Source organism: Lipotes vexillifer, unplaced genomic scaffold (genome assembly GCF_000442215.2).
Source record: "Lipotes vexillifer unplaced genomic scaffold, Lipotes_vexillifer_v1.1 scaffold49, whole genome shotgun sequence".
In the NCBI taxonomy this organism is placed as follows: domain Eukaryota; kingdom Metazoa; phylum Chordata; class Mammalia; order Artiodactyla; family Lipotidae; genus Lipotes; species Lipotes vexillifer.
In genome coordinates this window covers 3,122,420-3,149,609 of record NW_006790551.1, presented here as the reverse complement: position 1 = coordinate 3,149,609, position 27,190 = coordinate 3,122,420, and the positions used below count along the sequence as shown (strand labels likewise).

At 35.8% G+C, this 27,190-nt stretch overlaps 1 protein-coding gene across 1 annotated transcript; it reads left to right on the top strand.

Annotated features, from left to right (window-relative positions):
* Positions 1-1,907: 1,907 nt before the first annotated feature.
* Positions 1,908-20,536, top strand: TRMT10A (tRNA methyltransferase 10A). The gene is made up of 7 exons (XM_007463796.1): positions 1,908-2,106; positions 4,954-5,116; positions 14,786-14,857; positions 15,932-16,006; positions 17,716-17,865; positions 18,972-19,077; positions 20,271-20,536. Exons 1-7 carry the CDS (start codon positions 1,922-1,924, stop codon positions 20,534-20,536), a joined length of 1,017 nt encoding a protein of 338 aa, XP_007463858.1. The 5' UTR covers positions 1,908-1,921.
* Positions 20,537-27,190: the final 6,654 nt, after the last annotated feature.

Below are 27,190 nucleotides of genomic sequence, written 5' to 3'. Positions count from 1 at the left end.
ATTATTTAATAGCTTTCTAACTTTGGGCAAGTTATTTAACCTTTGTACCTCTTCCTTTGCAAAGTAGGTATATACTATCTACTTCATAGGGTTTTATAAAGATTAAATTAGATAATACATTTTTTATTAAGCATAATAAGAATTAATGTTTGCTCTATTTTCATTACTTTAAAAAGTCCTTTGTAATATCATATTCACTCATTTGTTTATTCTACCAGTATATAATAAGCATCTACGGAGTGCCAAGCACTGTATTAGTATTGGCAATATAATGTTGGGCAAAATCAGACTTATCCCTTACCCAATGGAGTTTCCAGTGTAGAGTCAAAGTTGAGTTGTCATTTCTAGGAGATGTTCCCCCTAAGGAGAACTGTTTGGTTGGTGGCATAAGGAAAACTTGTGAATTCTTACTTGTATTACTAAATGATTTTTTTCCCCTCTTAGTAATTTTGTGACCTAGTAAAATGCCAGGGCTTTTGCTCCAGCCCCTAAAGCACGCATCTTAAAATTTCTTGTCTTTCAGTCAAAATTCAGTAAACTTTCTAAGTTTGCTTTGGTTATCCCCATATGTCCTGTTATATCATTGCACTTTTAAAGAAAGCAAGAACAATATAATAAAACTACTGCTCAAATTATGTTCTGCAAAGGTTTTTTCCTTCCATTATCTGAATTGTGGGGATTGTTCTTTTTTCTTTTAGATGTTAGCTTCTCTGCACAGACTTGTTAGCTATCTCTGTAAGAGGGAAGAATCATATATTTTTCTATAAGGCCAATAGAACATTTGCAAGCTTCATGCTTAGTCTTTGGTAGGGATAAATAACATACATTCTTAAGCTTTGATGTTAAGAATCAATTAAAGAGAAAAGATATCTCATATTTCTAGCCCTTTCCGTAATCTGAAAGCAAGTTCAGTTCTAGATGTGGGTGTTTCAATCCAAGTAAAGATGTTTGAGTTGGCCCTAAGTATTCCACAGCTGATTACAGAGTCAACTTACGTATTTTGTTTTTCAGCTGTGACTTAAGTGGAAGATTGACAATTACATATTTACAATGAAATATACTGGGGTGGGGGCAACCAAAGTTGTTCTCTGCACTGGCCAAAAGATAGAAATATATAGCATGTCTGTTGTCAAAACGCAATTGTTGAGGCTATGCCCAGATAGTAAAAGTAATATTTTTCTTGTATGGACAGCATTAAAGACAAGTACAAAAAGGTGTCTTCCATCTCTTTTAAAAAATAGTATATATTTTTTATAAAACTATATTTCCATTATATAAAATTTTAAAAATGCAGAAAGCCATGGGTGGGTCAGAATTAAAACGTGTGTATGTATTTTTTTAAAACAAAACTGGACATTATGTATTGTTTTTTGCTTTGATTTTCTTATTTAACATAACCATTTCCCTTTATCATTAGATAATTTTGGGAAACATGATTTTTCTTGGCTGCTTAGTATTCCAAGCCAGTGTTATCGATGAACTTTGATTTATTTTTAGTCCTCATTTGCTGACATTCAAGTAGTTTCTAATTTTTTATTGTTAAAAATAACAACAGTACATATATGCTTTTGCATTAATTTTGTGTGTATTTCTGATTAATTTACAGGAATTTATTCTAAGGAAATAAATTACTATGTGAAAGAGTATCACCACCATTTTAAAGCTCTTCAAACATTATAGGTCTGAGTAATTTTCTGGAAAAATTGTGCCATGGCCACCAGTACTGTATGAAAATATCCCATTTCATCAAATGATCTTTGCCAGTAAATGACAATTAATTGCCCAAATTTGCATTTTTATTCATTACTAATATGGTTTAATTTTAATCACATCCTTCAGTCTTTTTTTTTAACTGTTTTTGTGTTTGTAAGTCACCTGTTCATGTCAAAGTTGCTTTTCAATTTTTCAGAGGCATCAAATAATGTCGTCTGAAATATTGCCAGCATTTAGTGAGACTTCTAATGTTGAAAGAAAGCAAGACTTAAATGAAGACCAAGAGGAGAATCAGAAACCAGGATTAGGTGAAGGGTTTGAACCAATATCTAAACGGCAAATGAAGAAGCTAATGAAACAGAAACAATGGGAAGAACAAAGAGAACTCCGCAAGTATGTATCAAAATGCATGTATTCTACCCCTATTCACAGGGGTATATTCCAATATACCCCTATTGGAATGTTGGACCTTGCAATAGCCCTTTGACATATTAAAAATAATTGTGTTAATTAAAATTCGGGCTCTACATATTGTTAGCTAACATTGTCAATTGGCTACTAAAACTGAATGTGTTTTATTTTTTTTAGCAGTGTTGATGAATTTATACTGTACACTTTTCTCACCCAGAACCTATTGTGAGTAGCAGCACAATTTCTAAAATAACTGATTTACAAAAGGGATATAGTTAGCATCCATGTCCTAGATATGGAGCAAAAATAACCACCTCAGAAAGATCAAATTTGGGCCTAACATTGATTTTGCTAGAACTATTGCAGGTTTTGGTGAGAGCAGTTAGGCTGAAGCTGTCACTGTATAAAGACAAAATTTACTAGAAGAAAATATTGTTGATGCAGATGAGAGGAAAAAAATATGACTTTTTTCCACAAATAATTTTACTTTTAAATGGGAATAGTTTTTAAAAAACCTTTTTATTGAGGTATAGTTAATTTAACTGATATCATAAGATATTTGCCTTTCTCTGACTCACTTCACTTAATATCGTAATCTCTAGGTCCATCCATGTTGCTGCAAATGGCAATATTTCATTCTTGTTTATAGCTGAGTAATTTTCCATTGTATATATATACCACATCTTCTTTATCCATTCATCTGTCAATGAACATTTAGGTTGCTTCTGTGTCTTGGCTATTGTAAATAGTGCTGCTATGAACATTGAGGTGCATGTATCTTTTCGAATTAGAGTTTCCTCCAGATATGTGCCCAGGAATGGGATTGCTAGACCGTATGGTAACTCTGTTTTTAGTTTTATAAGGAACATCCATACTGTTTTCCATAGTAGCTACACCAATTTACATTCCCACCAAGAGTGTAAGAGAGTTTCCTTTTCTCCACACCCTCTCCAGCATTTGTTTTTTGTAGACTTCTTAATGATGGCCATTCTAACTGGTGTAGGGTGATACCTCATTGTAGTTTTGATTTGCATTTCTCTAATAATTAGTGGTACTGAGCTTCTTTTCCTGTGCCTCTTGGCCATCTGTATTTTTTTTTTTTTTTTTTTTTTTTGCGGTACGTGGGCCTTTCACTGTTGTGGCCTCTCCCGTTGCGGACAACAGGCTCCGGACATGCAGGCTTAGCGGCCATGGCTCACGGGCCCAGCCGCTCCGCACCATGTGGGATCTTCCCGGATTGTGGCACGAACCCGTGTCCCCTGCATTGGCAGGCGGACTCTCAACCACTGCGCCACCAGGGAAGCCCCTGTCCATTTTTTGATTGGGTTGTTTGGTTTTTTTGATATTAAGCTGTATGAGCTTTTTATTTTGGAAATTAATCCCTTGTCAGTCATATCATTTGAAAATATTTTCTCCCACTCCATAAGTTATCTTTTTATTTTGTTGATGGTTTCCTTTGCTGTGCAAAAGTTAGGTCCCATTTGTTTTTATTTCCATTACTTGAGGAGATGGATCCAAAAAAATTATTCCTTCTATTTTTATCAAAGAGTGTTTTGCCTATATTTTCCTCTGGGAGTTTTATAGTATCTGGTCTTACATTTAGGTATTTAATCCATTTTGAATTTATTTTTGTATATGGTGTTAGTGAATGTTCTAATTTCATTCTTTTCCATGTAGCTGTCCATTTTTCCCAGCACCACTTATTGAAGAGACCATCTTTTCTCCATTGTATATTCTTGCCATCTTTGTCATAGATTAGGTGACCATAGGTGCATGGGTTTATCTCTGGACTTTCTATCCTGTTCCATTAATCTATATTTTTGTTTTTGTGCAGGTACCATACTGTTTTCATGACTGTAGTTTTGTAGTATAGTCTGAAGTCAGGGAGGATGATTCCTCCAGCTTCATTCTTTTATCTCAAGATTATTTTGGCTATTCAGGGTCTTCTGTGTTTCCATACAAATTAAAACAATTTTTTTCTAGTTCTGTGAAAAATGCCATTGATAATTTGATAAGGATTGCACTGAATCTGTAGATTGCTTGGGTAGTATGGTCATTTTAACAATATTGATTTTTCCAATCCAAGAATGAGGTATCTTTGCATCTGTTTGTGTCATCTTCAGTTTCTTTCATCAGTGTCTTAGAGTTTTCAGAGTACAGGTCTTTTGCCTCCTTAGGTAGGTTTATTCCTAGGTATTTTATTCTTTTTGATGAGATGGTAAATGGGATTGTTTCCTTAATTTCTCTTTCTGATATTTCATTCTTAGTGTATAGAAATGCAACAGATTTCTGTGTATTAATTTTGTATCCTGCAACTTTACTGAATTCATAATTGAGCTCTAGTAGTTTTCTGGTAGCACTTTAGGATTTTCTATGTATACAGAATTATGTCATCTGCAAAGAGTGACAGTTTTACTTGTTCTTTTCCAATTTGGATTCCTTTTATTTATTTATTTTTCTTATTTCTGTGTATTAATTTTGTATCCTGCAACTTTACTGAATTCATAATTGAGCTCTAGTAGTTTTCTGGTAGCACTTTAGGATTTTCTATGTATACAGAATTATGTCATCTGCAAAGAGTGACAGTTTTACTTGTTCTTTTCCAATTTGGATTCCTTTTATTTATTTATTTTTCTTTCGCAGGCGGACTGTCAACCACTGCGCCACCAGGGAAGCCCTCTGACAATTTTTGATCCATGGAAGTGGCAATTTTGTTATGGTTTAGTCTGCTAATTTTATAAAGTAATTGTTTCTTTGTCTCTTTAGAAAAGTATTGTAAATGTATGAATATACAAATAATGAAAAGTTATTTTCAATCACTAATTTTAGACAAAAGCGGAAGGAAAAACGCAAGAGAAAGCAATTAGAGCGACAGTGTCAACTGGAATCAAACTCAGAAGGAAGTGACAGAAAACGTATTCGAAGAGATGTTGTTTACAGTCCACTCCGCCTTATCATTGACTGCAGTTTTGATAGCTTGATGGTATTAAAGGTATCATGAATCATTGTCAGAAAAATCCTGTAACTGAACTAGGCTGAATAATTTTTGTTTTAATATGTAATATGACTTTGATATAACTTTATGTACTAAAATGCATATTTTTTTTCTTTTTAATTGTGGTAAAATACATGTAATGTAAAATTTACCATCTTAACCATTTTTAAGTGGACAGTTCAGTAGTGCTAATTACATTCATATTGTTGTGCAGCCAGTCTCCAGAAGTCTTTTCATCTTGAAAAACTAAAACTCTATCCCCACTGAATGAACAACCATTTCCATTCCCCCTCCCTCAGCCCTTGGCACCACCATTCTACTTTCTGTCTCTATGAATTTGACTACTCTGTGTACCTTATGTAAGTGGAATCCTACAGTATTTGTCCTTTTGTGACTGGTTTATTTCACTGAGCATTATGTCTTCAAGGTTCACCCGCATTGTAGTGTGTGTCAGAATTCCCTTATGTTTTAAGGCAGAATAATATTCTAGTGTATGTACAGACCACGTTTTGTTTATTCATTCATCTGGTGTCGATCGACATTTGTGTTGCTTCCACCTCTTGGCTATTTTGTTCTTTTTGTGTGTGTGTTTAAAATTTATTTTATTGAAGTATAGTTGATTTACAGTGCTGTCTTAGTTTCTGCTGGGCAGTAAAGTGATTCAGTTATACATTTATACATATTCTTTTTCATATTCTTTTCCATTATGGTTTATTACAGAATATTGAATATTGTTCCCTGTGCTATACAGTAGGACCTTGTTGTTTATCCATTCTATGTATAATAGTTTGCATCTGCTAATCCCAGACTCCCAATCCATCTCTCCCCCACCCCTCCTCCCCTTTGGCAACCACAAGTGTGTTCTCTGTGTCTGAGTCTGTTTCTGTTTCATGGATAAGTTCATTTATGTCATATTTTTAGATTCTACATGTAAGTGACATCATACAGTATTTGTCCTTCTCTCTCTGACTCACTTCACTTAGTATGATAATCTCTAAGTCCATCCATGTTGCTTCAAATGGCATTATTTCATTCCTTTTTATGGCTATAACCTCTAAGTCCATCTATGTTGCTGCAAATGGCATTATTTCATTCTTTTTTATGGCTAAGTAGTATTCCATTGTATAAATATATCACATCTTCTTTATCTGTTCACCTGTTGATGGACATTTAGGTTGCTTCCATGTCTTGGCTGTTGTAAATAGTGCTGCTATGAACATAGGGTGCATGTTTTGTTTCGAATTATAGTTTTCTCTGGATATATGCCCAGGAATGGGACTGCTGGATCATATGGCAACTCTGTTTTTAGTTTTTTGAGGAACCTCCATACTGTTCTCCATAGTGGCTGTACCAATTTACATTCCCACCAACAGTATAGGAGGGGTCCCTTTCTCCACACTCTCTCCAGCATTTATTATTTGTAGATTTTTTGATGATGGCCATTCTGACTGATGTGAGGTGATATCTCACTGTAGTTTTGATTTGCATTTCTCTAATAATTAGCGATATTGAGCATCTTTTCATGTGCTTTTTAGCCATCTGTATGTCTTTGGAGAAATGTCTGTTTAGGTCTTCTGCCCATTTTTTGATTGGGTTTTTGTTTTTATATTAAGGTGTATGAGCTTTTTGGAAATTAAGCCCTGGTTGGTCGCATCATTTGCAAATATTTTCTCCCAGTCCGTACATTGTATATTCATTTTCTTCATGGCATCCTTTGCTATGCAAAAGGTTATAAGTTTGATTAGGTCCCAATTGTTTATTTTCGCTTTTATTTCTATTGCCTTGGGAGACTGACCTAAGAAAACATAGGTAGGATTTATGTCACAGAATGTTTTGCCTATATTCTCTTCTACGAGTTTTATGATGTCATGTCTTGTATTTAAGTCTCTAAGACATTTTGAGTTTATTTTTGTGTATGGTGTGAGGGTGTGTTCTAACTTCACTGACTTACATGCAGCTGTACAACTTTCCCAACACCACTTGGTGAAAAGACTTTGTTTTCCCATTGTATATTTTTGCCTCCTTTGTTGAAGATTAATTGACCATAGGTGTGTGGGTTTATTTCTGGGCTTTCTATTCTGTTCCAGTGACCCATATGTCTGTTTTTGTGCCAGTACCACACTGTTTTGATTACTGTAGTTTTGTAGTATTATGTGAAGTCTGGGAGGGTTATGCTTCCAGTTTTGTTCTTTTCCTCGGGGTTGCTTTGCAAATTCTGGATCTTTTATGGTTCCATATAAATTTTAGGATTATTTGTTCTAGTTCTGTGAAAAATATCATGGGTGATTTGATAGGGATCACATTAAGTCTGTAGATTGCTTTGGGTAGTATAGCCATTTTAACAATATTAATTCTTCCAAGCCAAGAGCATGGGATATCTTTCCATTTCTTTGAATCATCTTCAGTTTCCTCAGTTTTCTTTATTGATGTTTTATAGTTCTCAGCATATAGGTTTTTTACTTCCTTGGTCAGGTTTATTCCTAAGTATTTTTTTTGGGGGGATGCAATTTTAAAAGGGATTCTTTTTTTACATTCCCTTTCTGAAATTTATGGTTAGTGTAAAGAAATGCAACTGATTTCTGTATGTTAATCTTGTGTCCTGCTACCTTGCTGAATTCATTTATCAGTTCTAGTAGTTTTTGTGTGGAGTCTTTAGGGTTTTCTATATATAGTATCATATCATCTGAATATAATGACAATTTTACCTCTTCCTTTCCAATTTGGATACCTTTCATTTTTTTTGTCCGATTGCTGTGACTAGGATTTCCAATATTATGTTGAATAGAAGTGATGAGAGTGGGCATCCTTGTCTTCTTCCAGTTTTTAGCAGGAAGGCTTTCAGCTTTTCACCAGTGAGTATTATATTGGCTGTGGGTTTGTCATAAATAGCCTTTATTATGTTGAAATATGTTCCCTCTATACTCAGTTTTGTAAGAGTTTTTGTCATGAATGGATGTTGAATTTTATCAAATGCTTTTTCTGCATCTATTGAGATATCATGTGGTTTTTGTCTTTTCTTTTGTTGGTGTGGTGTATCATATTGATTGATTTGCATATCCTTGAACCATCCTTGTGACCCTGGGATGAATCCCACTTGGTTATGGTGTATGATCTTTTTTATGTGTTCTTGGATTCAGTTTGCTAATATTTTGTTGAGAATTGTTGCATCTATTTTCATCAGAGATACTGGCCTGTAATTTTTTCTTATGGTTTGTCTGGTTTTGGTATCAGGGTGAAAATGGCTTCATAGAGTGTCTTTGGGAATGTTCCCTCCTCTTCAGGCTTTTGAAAGAGTTTGAGAAGGATCAATATAAGTTCTTCCTTGTATGTTTGGTTGTTATTTAAGTCTAACTGTTCTATTTTATCATTTATGATATCTGTTGCCTTACTGATTTTCTGTCTAGAAGATCTGTCCGTTGCTGTGAGTAGGATGTTAAAGTCTCCTACTATTACTGTTTTCCCATCAGTTTCTCCTTTAATGTCCATTAGTATTTATTTTATGTATTTGGGTGCTCCTATGTTGGGTGCATATATGTTGAGGAGTGTAATATCATCTTCTTGTATTGATCCTCTCATCATTGTATAGTGTCCTTCTTTATCTTTCTTTATGGCCTTTGTTTTAGTCTATTTTGTCTGATATGAGTATTGCAACCCCCGCTTTCTTGTCATTTCTGTTTGTATGAAATATCTTTTTCCATCCCCTCACATTCAGTCTTTGTGTGTCCTTTGCCCTAAAGAGGGTCTCTTGTATGCAGCATATTGTAGGCACTTGCTTTTTTATCCAATCTGCCACTCTAGGTCTTTTGATAGGAGCACATTGACATTTAAGGTAATTATTGATAGGTATGTATTTATTGCCATTTTAAACCTTGTTTTCCACTTAATTTTGTATTCTTTGTTTATTTTTCCTTTTTGTATTTCCTTTTGTGACGTGATGATTTTTTTGTATTATGCTTGTGTTCTTTTTGTTTTCTTGTGAATCTGTTGTATGTTTTTGATTTGTGGTTACCCTGGTTTTCAAGTATGTTAACCCCTTCCTATATCTACTGCCTTTAAACTGGTAGTCATATAGGCTCAAACACATTCAGAAAAAAACCCTACATTTTGTTACTCTCCTCCCCCACATTTTATGATTTCGATGTCCTCTTACATATTCATGTTCATCCTTTTGCTGTTCATTGTGGTTATCTTGCTTTCACAGAAATTTTTTCTTTTTTTTTTTTAATCTGTATACTGGCTTATTTAAGTGATTTACTTTCCAATTGTGATTTTCTCTTTCGTATAGATTCTTACTTCTCTATTTAGACAAGACCTTTTAATATTTCTTTTAGGATATGTTTAGTATTGCTTTTTTCTTTTAGTTTTTGCTTGTCTGAGAAATTCTTTCTCTCTCCTTCTATTCTAAATGATAATCTTGCTGGGTAGAGTATCCTAGGTTGCAGACTTTTCCATTTTAGGACTTTGAATGTATCTTGCCATTCCCTTCTGGCCTGGAACATATCTGTAGAGAAATCAGCTGATAGCCTAATGGGGGGTTCCCTTGTAATTAACTCTTTGTTTTTCTCTTGCTGCCTTTAGAATACTCCCTTTACCTTTTACTTTTGCTATTTTTTAATTATAATACATCTTGGTGTAAGTCTGGGTTCATTTGTTTGGGACACTCTGTGCTTCCTGTACCTGTATAACTGTTTACTTCTTTAGGTTTGGGGCTGTTTTCAACCGTAATTCCTTCAAATATATTTTCTATTCCCTTTTCTCTTTCTTCTCCTTCTGGGATCCCTATTATGTGTAGATTGGCATGCTTTATATTACCCCATATGTCTTATATTGCTTTAATTTTTTTCACTTGGCTTTCTGTTTGCTGTTCTGATTGCGTGATTTCCATTAGTCTGTCTTCCATATTGCTTATTTGTTCCTCTGCATTATTCAATTTGCTGTTCATTGACTTTAGCTCAGCTTTTGTCTCAGCAAATGAGTTTTCTAATTTTTCTTGTCTCTTGTTTATATTTTCTAGTTCCTTTCCCTGGTAATCTGCATTTCTGTCAATAGCCTTTCTTACTTTCTTTAGTATTTTCATTATCTCCTTTTTGAACTTGATGTCTGTTAGACTGAAGGAGTCTGTTTCATTGTCTTTGACTGGCAACCTCTTGATCTTTTCATTGGGAGTGGTTCCTCTGTTTTCTTCATTTTACTTATAGTTCTCTTACTCTGTGAGTTTAGGAGAAACAATTATTTCCTAAATAGTTGGAGATATTTTTATGTGGGAATGTCCCTGTGTAGCCTGCATGGGTTTAATATTTTTGGTGAGAGAGCTGTTTTTTGTATGGATGCCTGCTGTTGTCTCCTCAATAGGGGGTGTGGCTGGGGTTGTTGTGGCCAGAGCCTGCACTGAATATTGAACAGGGCCTCCTCTTTGCTCTGTGGTTGTTACAGCCCTATTGGAGGCAAGGTCTGTTCCCCAGTTGTTGGAGTAGAAGACCCCAGATCCATTTCTGAGCTGTAGTGTGAGGTAAGCAGTATTGGAGCACTCCCACTGGGAGAGGAGCCACTGAGTATTCCTCTGCCAGAGCTGTCCGCTGAGAAGTGTGCTCTGTCGTGTCATCTGTCACCCGTTGTGCAGGCTCACAAAGTACACTGTTGTTGGCACTGCCCTCAGCCTCACCTCAGCCATGGGAATGCAGGCAATTGGCCCTGTTGTTCCTCAGGTGCTGGGTTCACAAAGCCACCAGTGCAGATCCGCTGGTGCAGATCCACTGAATTCAGGAACCAGGACTGCAGTGGTTGCACACCTGAACCTGCCGTGGGAGCTATGGATGGAGCCCAGACCCCAGCCCAACACCATATGCACACACCCACAAAGCCCACAGCTGCTAAGGCCAGACCCGCCTCAGCGGGAGCAGGAGCACCTGGGAGCACCTGTAGCCCACTTGGATGTTCCGCAGGAACTGAGTTTACAAAGCTGGCAGCAGTGGCCTAAACCCACAGATCGCACAGCGATCGCACAGGAGAGGGCTCAGATATCAGCCCTGCTTCCTAAGTCACACGGCCCCTGGGGATCAGCTCTGATTTCAGCCCCGCCTCTGTGTGTGGGCAACTTGCTGGCACTTGCGTGCTCCCAGAGCTCGTAGAGGCAGCACTGAGCCTGATGAGAGCTCACTGAGAAAGAAGCAGCTTTGGCAGGCACTGCCCCTTAACAGTGGGGTTTCAGTGGCAGCAGCACACCTGCTGTGAGTGCACCAAGAGTGAGGCTGCTATGGCGGGCCCCGCCCTTCCCTTTGTGCACCTCTTAACAATGGCGCTTCACTTCTGTGGCAGGCCCTAGCCACAGTCCAGCCCCTTCAGGCTGTCTCCGTGCAGCCAACCCCAGTCCTGTCCCTGGGTCTGTCCTCTGAAGCCCGAGCTTTAGCACCCAGCCACCGTACACAAAAGCAAAAGTAGATCGCAGACTGGAGAGTGCAGGGCGGTGGCAGGGACCATTTGTGCAGGTCTCCGTCTGTTCTGCCTGCTGCAAACCGGCTGCTGCGCTCTCCTCCGAGCCTCTGAAGCTCCCTTTCTGTCCCAGCTGATCTCCCTGCCGGTGAAGGGGCTTCCCAGGGTGCAGGAACCTTTCCTCTTTCACTGTTCCCACCCAGGGGCTCAAGTCTTGTCCCGATTCCTTTTTTTTCTTTCATCCTACCCAGTTACATGGAGATCTTTCCTGCAGTTTTGGGTGTCTGAGATCTGCTGGTATTCAGCAGGTATTCTGTGAGAATTGTTCCACATGTAGGCATATTTTTGATGTATTTGTGGGAGGAGGTGAGCTCTGTGTCCTTCTATTTTGCGATCTTGATTGGAGCCCTCTAAAATGCATCTTTTCTTTTTAAATTTTTGTTGGAGTATAGTTGATTTATAGTGTTATGTTAGCTTTGGGTGTACAGCAAAGTAAATCAGTTATACATATATATACATCCACTCTTTTTCAGATTCTTTTCCCATATAAGCCATTATACAGTATTGACTAGAGTTCTCTGTGCTATACAGTTCATCCTTATTAGTTATCTATTTTATGTATAGTGGTGTGTATATGTCAGTCTCAGTCTTCCAATTTACCCCTCCCCCACCTTGCCCTCTGGTAACCATAAGTTTGTTTTCTACATCTGTAACTCTATTTGTGTTTTGTAGATAAGTTCATTTGTACCCTTTTTTTAGATTCCACATATAAGCGATATCATATGATATTTATCTTTCTCTGACTTACTTCACTCAGTATGACAAACTCTAGGTGCATCCATGTTGCTGCAAATGGCATCATTTTATTCTTTTTTATGGCTCAGTATTATTTTATTGTATATATGTACCACATTTTCTTTATTCATTCCTCTGTCAGTGGACATTTAGGTTGCTTCCATGTCCTGGCTATTGTAAATAGTGCTTCAGTGAACATTGGAGTGCATGTATCTTTTTGAATTATGGTTTTCTCCAGATATATGCCCAGGAATGGGATTGCTGGATCATATGGTAGCTCTATTTTTAGTTTTTTAAGGAACATCCATACTGTTCTCCATAGTGGCTATACCAGTTTATATTCCCACCAACAGTGCAGGAGGATTCCCTTTTCTCCACATCCTCTCCAGGATGTATTGTTTGTAGATTTTTTAATGATGGCCATTCTGACTGGTATAAGGTGATACCTCAGTATACTTTTGATTTGAATTCCTCTAATAATTAGTGATGTTGAGCATCTCTTCACATGCTTTTTAGTCATCTGTATGTCTTTGGAGAAATGTCTATTTAGGTCTTCTTCCCAATTTTTTGATTGGGTTGTTTGTTTTTCTGATATTGAGCTGCATGAGCTGTTTGTATATATTAGAGATTAATCCCTTGTCAGTTGCTTCATTTGCAAATATTTTCTCCCGTTCTGAGGGTTGTCTTTTCGTTTTGTTTATGGTTTCCTTTGCTGTGCAAAAGCTTTGAAGTTTAATTAAACTTAAAAGGTTAAGTTTTAATTAAACTTTAAGCTTAATTAAACTTAAAAAGGTCCCATTCAGACTTCCCTGGTGGTCCAGTGGTTAAGACTCCACACTTCCAATGCAGGGGGACGTGGGTTTGATCCCTGATTGGGGAACTAAGATCCCATGCGCATGGCCAAAAAGAAAAAACAACTGAAAAGAAAAACAATAATTTGTTTGATTTTTGGTTTTATTTTCATTACTCTAGGAGGTGGATTGAAAAAGATCTTGCTGTGATTTATGTCAAAGAGTGTTCTGCCTATGTTTTCCTCTAAGAGTTTTATAGTCTTCAGCCTTACATTTAGGTCTTTAATCCATTTTGAGTTTATTTTTGTGTATGGTGGTAGGGTGTGTTCTAATTTCATTCTTTTACATATAGCTGTACAGTTTTCCCAGCACCACTTATTAAAGAGACTGTCTTTTCTCCGTTGTGTATTCTTGCCTCCTTTAGGTGACCATAGGTGCATGGGTTTATCTCTGGATTTTCTGTCCTTTTCCATTGATCTATATTTCTGCTTTTTGTGCTAGTACCATACTGTTTTCATGATTGTAGCTTTGTAGTATAGTCTGAAGTCAGGGAGCCTGATTCCTCCAGCTGTGTTTTTCTTTCTCAAGATTGCTTTGGCTACTCAGTCTTTTGTGTTTCCATACAAATTTAAAAATTTTTTGTTCTAATTCTGTGAAAAATGTCATTGGCAATTTGATAGGGATTACATTGAATCTGTAGATTGCTTTAGGTACTATAGTAATTTCGACAATATTAACTCTTCCAATCCAAGAACATGGAATATCTTAGATCTCTCTCCATATGTTTGATTTCTTTCATCAGTATCTTAGTTTTCTGAGTACAGGTCTTTTGCCTCCTTAGGAAGGTTTATTCCTAAGTATTTTTATTCTTTTTGATGTGATGTTAAATGGGATTGTTTCCTTGATTTCTCTTTCTGACCTTCTGTTGTTAGTGTGCAGGAATGTGTACTCCACCCAGCAAAGCTCTCATTCGTATTAGATGGAGAAATCAAAAGCTTTATGCAAAAGCTAAGGGAATTCAGCACCACCAAACCAGCTTTAAAATGCATTTTAAAATTAATTTTTTCAAAATCTGTGACCCTAAATTAAAGTAGCTAATAAGTTGCTTTTATTTATATGTATAGACGGAGGGAAAGACATATACCATAAGAGATTATGAAACTCAGTAACTGCATATTAATCATAAAGAGCTGTGGGGAGTTTATTTATCCTAATCAAAAGGAAGAAAATAAGAAATATGATTGGCTTAATAGAATTATTTATTTAATAGTTTGAGAAACCTGGTTGTTTAAAAATGCTACTAAAAGGAATATGTTTATAACCTTTGGTAGTTATAAAAATTGTAATAGCATGACTATAAGAGAGTTCTTTTTTTCTTTCGTTGTCTCTTAAGAGTGAAAGTTTTCCTGAACTTGCATTTTAAGTGGCTACAAAATGTGAAATAATGGGTCACTTATAGAGTATTGACTTATGGTAATTATTTTATTAGTATGTAAGAAAACTGAATGGAAATTATCAGAAAGGACTTGTATTTCAAAAGAAAGGACGTCCCTATCTAGTCATCCCTTCTGCTTATTCTATTCCACTCGGATTGTGGAATGGCCATAGGTAATTTTGAAAATATTGCTTTAAAAATTTCACTCTTTTATAGGACATTAAGAAACTTCATAAGCAGGTTCAACGATGTTATGCAGAAAATCGACGAGCACTGCATCCTGTGCAGGTATGTTTGGGGAATTTTAAACAAACTTCCAGTTTCCTTTTATATCTTCCTTCGGAAAAGGCATAGGTAATCCTCGTTGCTTTTATAAGAAAGAGTCTTACAGGTAATCTTTCTTAGAGAACAAAATGCCTATTTGTAAAAATGTTTTATTTTTCTACAAAAATAAAATATTTTAAACATTTTTTCACGTCATTCTCAAATACATTGTGCCCATTCATCATTAGTCTTATACACACTGACCTGTTCACTGTGCTGTGTAGTTGAACATCTTCATTAAAGGACTTATGCATATTTCCATACCAGTTTCTCAGCTCTCAATTCCTTCCTTTCTGGGGAATGGGGTAACTGCCCCTGGCTGATATGTGCCATTGTGTCTGTTGGCTAGATTTTTTCTAACTAAAGGATATTGAGTCACTAATAATTTTGAAAGGTACTTTATTAGCTAGAATGAGGAAGTGATTTGTGAGACTAGTTGGCTGCTCTTAATAGTAGGGTCATTTTTCTTACTGAATTTGTTTGAATTCTAGGTGACCTAGAAATTAATTCTGGCTCACTGATGTTTTAAAAACCAGAAAATCTTAATATACTTCTGGTTAGATATTTTCTTCTTATCAAGTGATAGTAATATTATATTTTTACATTCTATATTCTTCTCACCCTTGATTAGATTTGAAATAGGTTTCATGGTTTAGAGTCAAAGCAAAATTATGAAGATTTTGGACTGGTAAAAAATAACTGTAGTGGCAAAAGAAGAGAAAGGGAAACTTCACATGGAAGCAGGAAGTTTATAGTAAAGTGATCATTAAACAAGAGGCAGATTATAACTGCTTAGAAAACAGGATGAAAATGTAGATGGAATACAGAAGTTAGTGGGTTAGGAGATACACAAAAATGCACATCACTTGTACCACAAATTTATTCTTGCATGTTTAAAGCATGCCATAAATTTATTTTTTTCCAGAATGAAAATATTTTGTGTTTCATTGATAATCAGATGAGTGTATGAGGGAATAAAATATTGACTTTTAATAGTCATTTGCTCTCTCTTTCTGTACCTGCCCATCTCTTTATCAGTTTTACTTGACAAGCCATGGAGGCCAGTTGAAAAAGAACATGGATGAAAATGACAAAGGATGGGTCAACTGGAAGGTAATTAAATAGATTAACTCTCACATAATTCAAGGTATTTTTATGCTTAAAGGTCTACATGTTTTACCTAAGTTCTACACAATGCTAATAAATAGAGTCAGCAGCTACAAACCCTGCATATCACTGTACCTGAGTTTACCAGTGGGAGAAGCTAAGAGCCTTGAGATATAGTCTGTACTTGCTTTCATGAAATCTCACTTGCTATTTTACTGCCAACTTTAAAACATATTTTTTAAAAAAGGAAAAAATTTAAAGGTCTGTATGCAGTCTCTACCTAGCAAACTGGCTATACATTATTTATAAGAGTGAAGTCACTCTAAAATTTGGAAATGTACTTGCATTCTCTTTCTTCTAAATCTGTGCTATACCATATGGTGTCCACTTCCACATGTGGCTGCTGAACTCTTGAAATGTGACTGGTCTGAGTTGAGATGTGCTATAAATGTCAAATAGATATTAGTACAAGAAAAAAAAGAGAGAATGTAAAATATCTCCTTAAAATTAAAAAAAAAGCCCACAGTTATAAGTTGAAATAACATTTCAGGTATATTGTGTTGAATACAATGTATTATTAAAATTAATTTCATCTATTTCTTTTCACTTTTTTTAATGTGGCTATTAGAAGATTTCAAATTATATATGTGGCTCACATTTTTTTCTATTGGACTAAACTACTCTCAGTCATTTGCAAAGATTACTAATAGATTGGCTTTAGTACCAGTCCCTAAGGAACCTTAACCCTATTCTACTCAGAGAAGTAGTGGGTTATTCCTACACTTTTTTCCTTTCTCCAAGCCAGTTCTCACCGAGACAGACTTTCCCTGTCTCACTCACTAATCCCATAATGACTGCATTTAATTTATTAATAGTCCATAGTATAAAACATTTTCAAAGGTTTTTTAAGTTTTAAAGTACAATATATTTACCAAGTTTTACGTTCATGCCTATTTTCCTAAGAAATAATGTAATAAGTTAGAATAGGCATACTTTCAGTTATTTTGTGGCTTGTTAAATTTATTATTTCATACCACCAGTTTTCCAGGGAGATGTGAGTTCGCTGGTCTCTAATTATGCACATTCCTCTTGGGGCCCTTATTAAGCATAGGGATCAAGTTTATAATATACCATTTTCCAGAAAAATGGCTGTTTATTAATCAATAAGGTATACATCTTAGGTGAGAGGTCTCCACTTCATTTTTGATTTCCACAAAAATTATTGAGAAATGCCATCTGAGCCTGGCAATGCATCTTCCTTTATTCTTTTGGTGCAATTTGCAAAATTCTGACTGCCAACTGTTGTTCAGTCTTGTACCTCTGACCTGACAGTTTTGGTGAAGAAGATTTCAAATGTGTATCTTTGTGGAAGCAGATGCATGGAATTTATTAAATCTGTAAGCCCTTTCCTTTAGATGATTCATGTAGATGGAGAAGGAAGTAATTGGAGAAGGCATTCTTTGGCTGGAGAACAATGTGAGCAAATACATGACAAACAGGGAAATAACGTCAGGAGGCTACTTAAATAATTGAGATGTGAGGTGAAAAGATGTTGGCATAGTAGATTCTAAATAAATAATACATTGTTGTAATATTCTTTCAAACTTCCTTTCATATATTTTTTGGATGGGTTTGTCTAGGGAAAAGAAAATAATCATTTTTAGCCAATTTTCACAAAATCCTATTAATAACATCTTTCCCCTTGTGTTTTAAAGGATATCCACATCAAACCAGAGCACTATAGTGAATTCATACAGAAAGAAGACCTGATTTATCTTACATCAGATTCACCTAATGTACTAAAGGAATTAGATGAATCAAAGGCCTATGTGATTGGAGGATTAGTAGATCACAACCATCACAAGGTACTATTTAAGTTTTTATTTTTGCTTTTGCTCATACTTAAAATTGATACATCAGTTTTCTTGATAGTAATATCAGTTTTCTTGATAGTAAATACTGATAGTTGATGTTTGAGTGCCTGCAATATTTCAGTCACCTTTCCAGCTAAGCAAAGCATTTTGCATATATTAGTTTGCTTTTATCCTCACTGCAACCCAGTGAGGTCAGCGCTATAAAAATTTTAAAAATAGGGCTTCCCTGGTGGCGCAGTGGTTGAGAGTCCGCCTGCCAATGCAGGGGACGCAGGTTCGTGCCCCGGTCCGGGAAGATCCCACATGCCACGGAGCAGCTGGGCCCGTGAGCCATGGCCGCAGAGCCTGCGTGTCCGGAGCCTGTGCTCTGCAATGGGAGAGGCCACAGCAGTGAGAGGCCCGTGTACCACAAAAAAATAATAATAATAAATTAAAAAATAAAACATGCAAACTATTGGTTGAAAAGTTTAGCTCTTCTTCCTCTTTCACTCTGCCTTTTTGCTCTTTCAGTCCTGATTAGACCCAGGCTTTAAGGATTTTAATTTTGAGAAGAGAGAAAATTTATATTCAGCATTGTTTTAATTGACAGAAAGGGAAAGATAAAATTTATAGGCAGTTGAGCATTTTTTTCAATTCAGGTTTTTATTTAATTTGTGTTTGCCATTTGTGCCTCTTAGTGTTATGTAATTGAAACATAGTTTTATCTTTTAAATTCATGGGAAGAATGATGATGCTTCTCTAGGAATTCAGTTTGTGTACTTTAAGAGAGAAAGGCAGTGTGGAGTGATGAGAAGCTATTTGAGTCAGGAGGCATGAGCCAGGTTTTTCCTTTGGTTCTGCCACTGAGGAACTTTGTGATGGGACAGAGAGCATAATGTCTTTGGTTTCCTCGTTTGTAAATTGGTTAAGACAAATGCCAGCAACATTCTAACTATACTTATTGTCAAGAGAATGTTTCCAAATTAGTGGTTAAACGTACACACATACATTTTCAGATTATATTCTCTGAACTAAAGTCTTTCCTAAAAAGGATTTATTCTTTCATAGACTTTAAATAATGTAATGTTCTAGCCCAAGTTACAGTGTCTTTGTTTTAGGGACTCACGTATAAACAAGCATCAGAACATGGAATTGATCATGCACAGCTCCCCCTTGGAAATTTCGTGAAGATGAATAGTAGAAAAGTTTTGGCAATTAATCATGGTAAGCTATAAGGGGATAAACTGAAAATGTACCTGAGTGAACACTGTGAAAAATAACATTACATTTACATTTTGGACAAGTAGAAAATATACACCTTTGGAAAACACACAATTTGGGGTACAAAATTATAAAATGTAATCATTTGTGATTTGTTTGAATAATATATGCATACTTTAGAAAATTTTGAAAATGTACAAAAGTATAAAGAAAAATAAATAGGTGTAATTTCACTATGCAGAGATTCTTTGTAGAAAGTTTTTGGTGTGTTTTCTTCCAGTTCTTTTCCTATGCATATATAATATTATTTATTACATAATTGGATTCTTACCCTGTTGCATAGAATGTTATATATCTGGGGTGTTTCCCCCCCATTTATTATTATATTTATTGAATCACTGTTAGTGGCTATGTAATTTTCCATCATCTAAATACACAATAATGTAACCATTCTCCTGTTGTTGATATATTTTTTCTTTTTACTGTTGTAAATATCATTGTAATAGACATCCTCAGACTTAAGTCTTTGCCTGGAGTTTTGCTTTTTAAAAATTTTTTAGTAGAGATTTTTGTTAGTACACAACTACTAATTGGGCTTTTAAAATTTCTCTATAGCAGGCTCTAGGGAGTTACAGAAACAAACATTGATTCAAGGAATGAACTTCTTCTAAGACTTTTGCTAAATTAGTGGAAATTACTTTTCTATCATAAAGTAATCCACATTTCCCCCAGCAGTGTATTAAAGTGAAAGGACATTGGAGATAGTATTTAAAAAAAAAAGGCAGGCAAGACACTCCCCAGAGTGAGTGGCACTATATAGGAAAGATAGAAGAAATTTAGGTTAACGCTAACACTTTTTTTTTTCTAGTTTAATGTTAGCACATAAAGGATAAAGAAGTGGAAGGAACAAAGAATAGGAAGGAAACAAAAAAGGTCCTCCGTCTATTATAATTGACAACAGATAATGGTAAACCTCTGAGTGCTTAAGAACTGAAATGAGAAAAAGCTACAAAAGAGATAGCAGCATTGAGAGCCTTAGGCATATTGGCTCTGACAGCTAATACAGGAGAAACAAGTAATAAGAACAAAGTAGTTATTAGGACATTAGTACTCTTAACACAAAGCAGTGTGTTTTAAAGCATGCACCATTGTGATGGACTAGGTTAAGAAACACATGGAGTTTGTCTTTGTTGCAGTGTTTGAGATTATTCTGGAATACCTAGAAACAAGAGACTGGCAAGAAGCATTTTTCACTATCTTACCCCAAAGAAAAGGAGCTGTTCCCACAGACAAAGCCTGTGAAAGTTCTTCACATGACAAGAAGTTCACCAGAGTTGAAGGTGGATTGAACAGTGATTCCAGTGAGGAGGAAAATAGAAATGAACTAGATTCACCACATAAGGAAGAAAAGCAGGATAAAGAAAATAGCACTGAATCTACAGTGAACTCTATACTACACTAATGTCATTTTTTTTTAAGTTTAAGGAAAATTAGGAGAAAATGAATATAGAATTTCCTAGAATATTTCACAGAATATTTGAAATGAAAGAAACTTTCATTTTCTCTTATTTCTGTTGTAAATTTTTTAAACTTTCTTTTTTTAGAACTAAGTGATAAAAAGCACTCAAAAAGCATTTTTTTGTTTTTGCATAAGATTTAAATGTGTAATTTAAAAAATAATTTTCTAAGCCTCAAATAAGCATTTCTTGAGAATTTTACCTTATTAGTAAACCTTCATTCTCTTTTATTTACAAGATTGTATTTTCAGAATGTGCCTTCTGACCTTTCAGTTTTATTATTATATGTTTATATCAATATCTTTCTGATTTATTGCCTACTTATTTATGGAGGCAGATATCCTAAAACTCCTTTAAGTCTACCAAATGTTCTGTATGGGTGGTTACCTTCTATTTGCAGCTCTTCTATTCAATTTAGTTACTTCAAAGGAATATAGTGATTTTAGGAATAAGTATTGGATTGAGAAACTCAAGAATTGATTTCTTTTGGACTACGGAGCCCATCTCTTTTCTTCCTTTGTAATGCCTTTGTGGTTCTAAAGCAATCACTGAAGAGTTAAGACTCTCTTTAATATATTTTCTTAATTTCAATAATGAGGGTAAATTATTTCAATTACAAAATTTAATTTTTCAGGCTATATTATTTTAAAAGGCTGTTGAAGGATCAATTTTGTCATTACCCAAATTTAAAAAGAAACAGTTCTTAAAAAGAAAAACAAAAACGTAGCTCTTAGCAGCTATTCTTTTCCTTCCATATGTACTTCTTTACAATAAAATATATTGGTTCTTAAGCAAATAAAGTTAACTTTATATGTGCATCTGTCTATTATCATATAGTAATATTCAAGCTAATGTAAATGTATGTTTCTATAAATAATATAAGCATATATGAAAATATGCATGTAATTGTATATACATCTGTTTGTCCATATCATGTATGATTCTGTTATTAATCAATGATAATAGGATTGAGTTGCCATACATCTGTCTTATTTGTGTGAATGATGATTGTGCTGAAAATCACTAAGGAATTTAAATTTCATAAAGTGCAAACATTCATAACTCAACATTTGTATGAGGGCACTGGCAAGGGAAGATGGGGCTCGAAAAAGATATTTTAGTTCCTACCAGTAAATGTAGAGCAATTACGTTTAAAGTGATTATTCTCCGTCACAGCTAAAGTAACATTTCAGAAGCCTTTTCTGAGTTTGCATAATTAAGTTTCTATTCTTTTTACTCACTGGCATCTCAAATTATATATATATATTTGGTAGAAAGTTCACTGAATTTAACATTGATGTTCACTGTCTCTTATGTTGCTTTATTCTTAGTGATCTTTATAGTTATCCATCTAAGGTCTGTGAGCAATGTATGTAAACAAAGAAAAGCCCCCACTATGGTAGAAGAACAAAGCTTAATGTCTTAAGTTGTATTTTTCCAAGTTCCAGGTTTTTCTGAGTAAATCTAGTTGGTGGCATGGAACATTATGCCTTTTCCTTAAATTACTCCATATGGAATAAGGCACAGTTTAATATTGAAAGGTGGAGAAAGATCATTACAAACACTACAAAGTTTAATTTTCACCGATTATAAAAGCCCTGTAATTGTTTCCTCGGGCTGCCATAACAAACTGTTGCAAACCAGTGGTTTAAAACAACAGAATTTGTTACTCTTTAAAAAAACAAAAACAAAAAAAAAGGACGTGGAAAAATGCTCAAAATCACGACTAATTAGAGGCATGCAAATCCAAACAACAAAGAGGCATCACCCCTCATGAGTCAGAATGGCCATCAGCAAAAAGTCTACACACAAGAAATGTTGAAGGGGTGGTGGAAAAATGCACATCCTCCTATGCTGTTGGAGAGATGTAAACTGGTAACAGCCACTAAGGAGAACAGAACGGAGGTGCTTTTAAAAAGTAAAAATTCCATATGATCCTGCAGACCCACTACTGGGCCTATAACCTGAGAAGACCAGAATGGAAGAGACACAGGCACCCAAACGTCCACTACAGCAAGATTTACAATAGCCAAGACATGAAAGCAACCAAAATGGCCATCAACAGATGAATGGACAAAGAAGAAGTGGTACATGTAGCCAATGGAATATTAGCCACGGAAAAGAATGAAACAATGCTGTTTTCAGCACCATAGATGAGCCTAGAGATAATCATATGTGAAGTAAGAACAAGAAAGACAAATATCCTACGATATCATGTATAGATGTTATCTAAAAATTGATACCAATGAATATATTTCCACAGAGAAAGATACTCACAGACTTAGAAAACAAACTTATGGTTAACCAAAAGGAAAGGGGGGGAGGAATGGATAAATTAGGATACGGGGGTTAACATACATATACTAAAACAAATAAAATATATAATCACCAAAAACCACCATATACCAAGTGAGGTCTACTCAACACTCTGTACTAACCTATATGGGAGCAGGATTGAAGATGAATAGATAAACGTATGTGCATAAATGAACCAGATTCTGTACACCTACAACAAACACAACATTGTAATGGAGTTTACTCTGATAGAAAATAAAATTTAAATTAAAAAAACAAGAAGTAATGAGACATAAGCTTTTGGGGGTTTGTCCTGGCACATTCCACTCTGATTTACAACCTAGAAACACGTCTTCCAAGAAGGCTCTGTTGCCCTAGTAACCAGAGTTGGGGATGTAGATATTGCGCCGCCTTGTGGCCATTTCCTGCAACAGGAGCTTTAAACCTAGTGCTAATGGTCACTTAACATTCACAAGGGACTGCAGGGCTGTAAATGACACCTGCCCTCCAAAAATGTCCTACAGTCTGAAATTGACAAAAAAAATTCAACACGGGGCAAATTTTCACAAGGTAAAGTTTACTCACTTTTTTTTTATTAAAAAAAAAAAAGACATGGAAAAATGGTCAACATAATGAATAATTGGAGACATGCATATCCAAACAATAAAGAGGTATCACCTCACACCAGTTAGAACAGCCATCAGCAAAGAGTCGACAAACCATAAATGCTGAAGGGGTTGTGGAGAAATGCATACCCTTTATGCTGTTGGTGAGATGTATACTGGTGACAGCCACTAACGAGAACTGAATGGAGGCGCCATTAAAAGGTAAAACTTGGGCTACCATATGATCTGGCTGACCTGCTACTGGGCCTATCAACCGAGAAGACCAGAATCTAAAAGACACAATCACCCAAACGTCCACTGCAGCAAGATTTACAGTAGCCAAGAAATGGAAGCAACCAAAATGTCAATCGACACGTGAATGGACAGAAGTGGTACATGTACACAACGGAATATTAGCCACAAAAAAAGAATGAAACAGTGCCCTTTGAAGAACCATAGATGAGCCTAGAGATAATCATACTACGTGAAGTCAGAAAGAGAAAGACAAATATCCTATGATGTCATTTATAGGTGTTATCTAAAAACGGATACCAATGAACATATTTCTACAGAGAAAGACACAGACTTAGAAAACAAACTTATGGTTAACCAAATGGAAAGGTGGGAGGAATGGGTCAATTAGCATGTTGGGGTTAACATACATATACTAATACAGATAAAATAAATATATTCAAAAGGACCTACCTCATTGCAAGGGAGGTCTACTCAACCGTCTGTAATAACCTACATGGGAACAGGATCGGTACATGAATATGTATATGCATAAATGAACCAGGTTCTGTACACTGAGAACAAACACAACATTGTAATCAAATTTACTCTGATAGAAAATAAAAATTAAATTAAAAAAACAAAGAAGTAATGAGACACAAGCTTTTGGGGGTTTGTCCTGGCACATTCCACTCTAATTTACAACAAAGGAACAGGACTTCCAGAAAGGCTCTGTTGCCCTAGTAACCAGAGTGGGGAATTGAGAAATCCTGCCACCTTGTGGCCGTTTCCCGCAACAGCAGCTTTAAACCTAGTGCTAATGGTCACATAATATTCACAAGGTCTGCAGGGCTGTAAATGACACCTGCCCTCAAAAAATGTCCTACTGTCAGGAATCGACAAGAAAATTCAACACAGGGAAAACTTTCAAGAAGACAATTTCAAGAGGTAAATTCTACTCACAGCGTTTTTTTTTTTCTCTTAAAGCACATGAAAAACTGCTCAACATCACTAATTATTAGAGTCAGGCAAATCCAAAATACAAAGAGGTATCATCTCACACCATCAGCAAAATATCTACAAACAAGAAATGCTGAAGGGGTGGTGGAGAAATTGGTACCCTCTTAATGCTGCTGGTGGGATGTAAACTGGTAGCAGCCACTAATGAGAACAGAATGGAGGCAGCTTTAAAAGGTAAAAATTGAGCTACCATATAATCCGGCAGTCCAATTGCTGGGTGTGTATCTAAAGACCAGAATTCGAAAAGATGCGCCCAAACGTGCACTGCAGCAAGATTTACAATAGCCAAGACATGGAAGCAACCAAAATGTCCACTGACCAATGAATGGATAAAGAAAAAGTGGCACATGTCCACAATGGAATATTGTTCAGGCATGAAAAGAATGAAATAATGCCAATTGCATCAACATAGATGAACCTAGTTGTAATCATACTAAGTGAAGTAAGTCAGAAAGAAAAAGACAAATATTGTATGATACCACTTACAGGTGGAATCTAAAAATTAATACCAGTGAACCAATTGACAAAAGAGAAACAGAATCACAAAAGTAGAAAATAAAATTATGGTTACCAAAGGGGAAAGCTGTGGGGAAGGGATAAATTAGGAAGTGGTGATTTACAAATAGAAACTATGACATATAAAATAGATAATCAACAAGGACCTATGTATAACAAGGGAGTTCTACTCAACATTCTGTAATAACCTATATGGGAAAAGAATCCGGAGATGAATAGATATATCTATATGTATAAATGAAAAAGATTCTGTACACCTTCGAAACATACAACACACAGCATTGTATATCATATATACCAAGACTTCAAGCAGATGTACCCTCCCTGTGGAAGGCAGAATAATGTCCCCCCAAAGATCCTAATCTCTGAAACCTATGGTGTTACATGGTAAAGTGGAATTAAATTGCTAATCATTTGACCTTAAGATAAGATTATCTTGGATAACCTGGATAACAGGCAGGCCCAATGTAATCATAGGGTCCTTAACAGTGGAAGAGGGGGGACGGAAGAGTCAGTATCAGTGATGTGTTATGAGAAAGACTCAACCAGCCACTGCTGGCTTTGAAGATAGAAGGAAGTCATAAGCCAAGGAGTGTGGGTAACCTCTAGAGGTTGGACAAGGCAAGGAAACAGATTCTCCCCTAAAGCCTCCAAAAGGAATGCAGCCCTGCCAACACCTTGGGTTTTAGCCCAGTGAGATCCATTTTGGACCTCGGCCCCAGAACTGTAAGAAACTTGTATCGGCTTAAGCCACTAAGTTTGTGGTAATTTATTACAGCAGCTATAGGAAGATACTACTTTCTTTTGCCAGCAGGAAGAAATTAACAGTGAAACCCTAGATAACGGTAGAGCCAAAAGATGGAAGGATCCAGGGCCTCTGAATCACCAAGTAAAGTGAAGTAATCTGCTGGTTGAAAACACACACCTTGGACTCTTATGTGAGAAAAACCTCTGCTGTATTTGAATGATGACATTTGTTACAACTGTTTTGTCTCATCCCAAGGAGTACAACTCTCTGTGCCTCAGAGAATTTAAACTTATTTTTAAATAAGTTTTCTTATTTTAAAAAAAAGTGAGGGGCTTCCCTGGTGGTGCAGCGGTTGAGAATCCGCCTGCCGATGCAGGGGACAGGGGTTCGAACCCTGGTCTGGGAAGATCCCACATTCCGCGGAGCAACTGGGCCCATGAGCCACAGCTACTGAGCCTGCGCGTCTGGAGCCTGTGCTCCGCAACAAGAGAGGCCGCGATAGTGAGAGGCCCGCGCACTGCAATGAAGAGTGGCCCCCGCTTGCCGCAACTGGAGAAAGCCCTCGCACAGAAACGAAGACCCAACACAGCCAAAAATAAATAAATAAATAAATAATAATTAAAAAAAGAAAAAAAAAGTGAGGATAAAAATAATAGCTGCCTCAAATAGCTATGGTGAAACTTAAATAAGTTACTATATTTAAAGTGTTTAGAATGATTCCTGACACACAGTAAGTGTAGTATAAGTGGTATCATTAAGAGTGTGTGCATAAATGCACACACACACAAAATTTATAATATCTGTTTTGAATATCAGTGCAAACATTCTAAACAAAAGATTGGGTAAGGAGATGAGCATTTTCCCAATAGTCCAACAACATTGAAACACAGTAGATTGCAAAAAGTAGCTCAGATGTTAAAATTCTGTTTGTTTATTGTTTATTTTTTATCAGATTTTGGGATAGTGTTGAATTGAAATTGCCTAATCCTGATTATGGATGATTTTTTCTAGTATCAGAGCCCAATGCTTATGTACTAATATTAATAGTAGCAAGACTAGAAATATAGTATATAAATAAACATATTTCTTTTACACATGGTACTAATTTAACTACAAATAGAAATATTATCTCCCTTAATATTTATTTAGTATCATTATATACAGGTGCTTTGAGATTTACATGT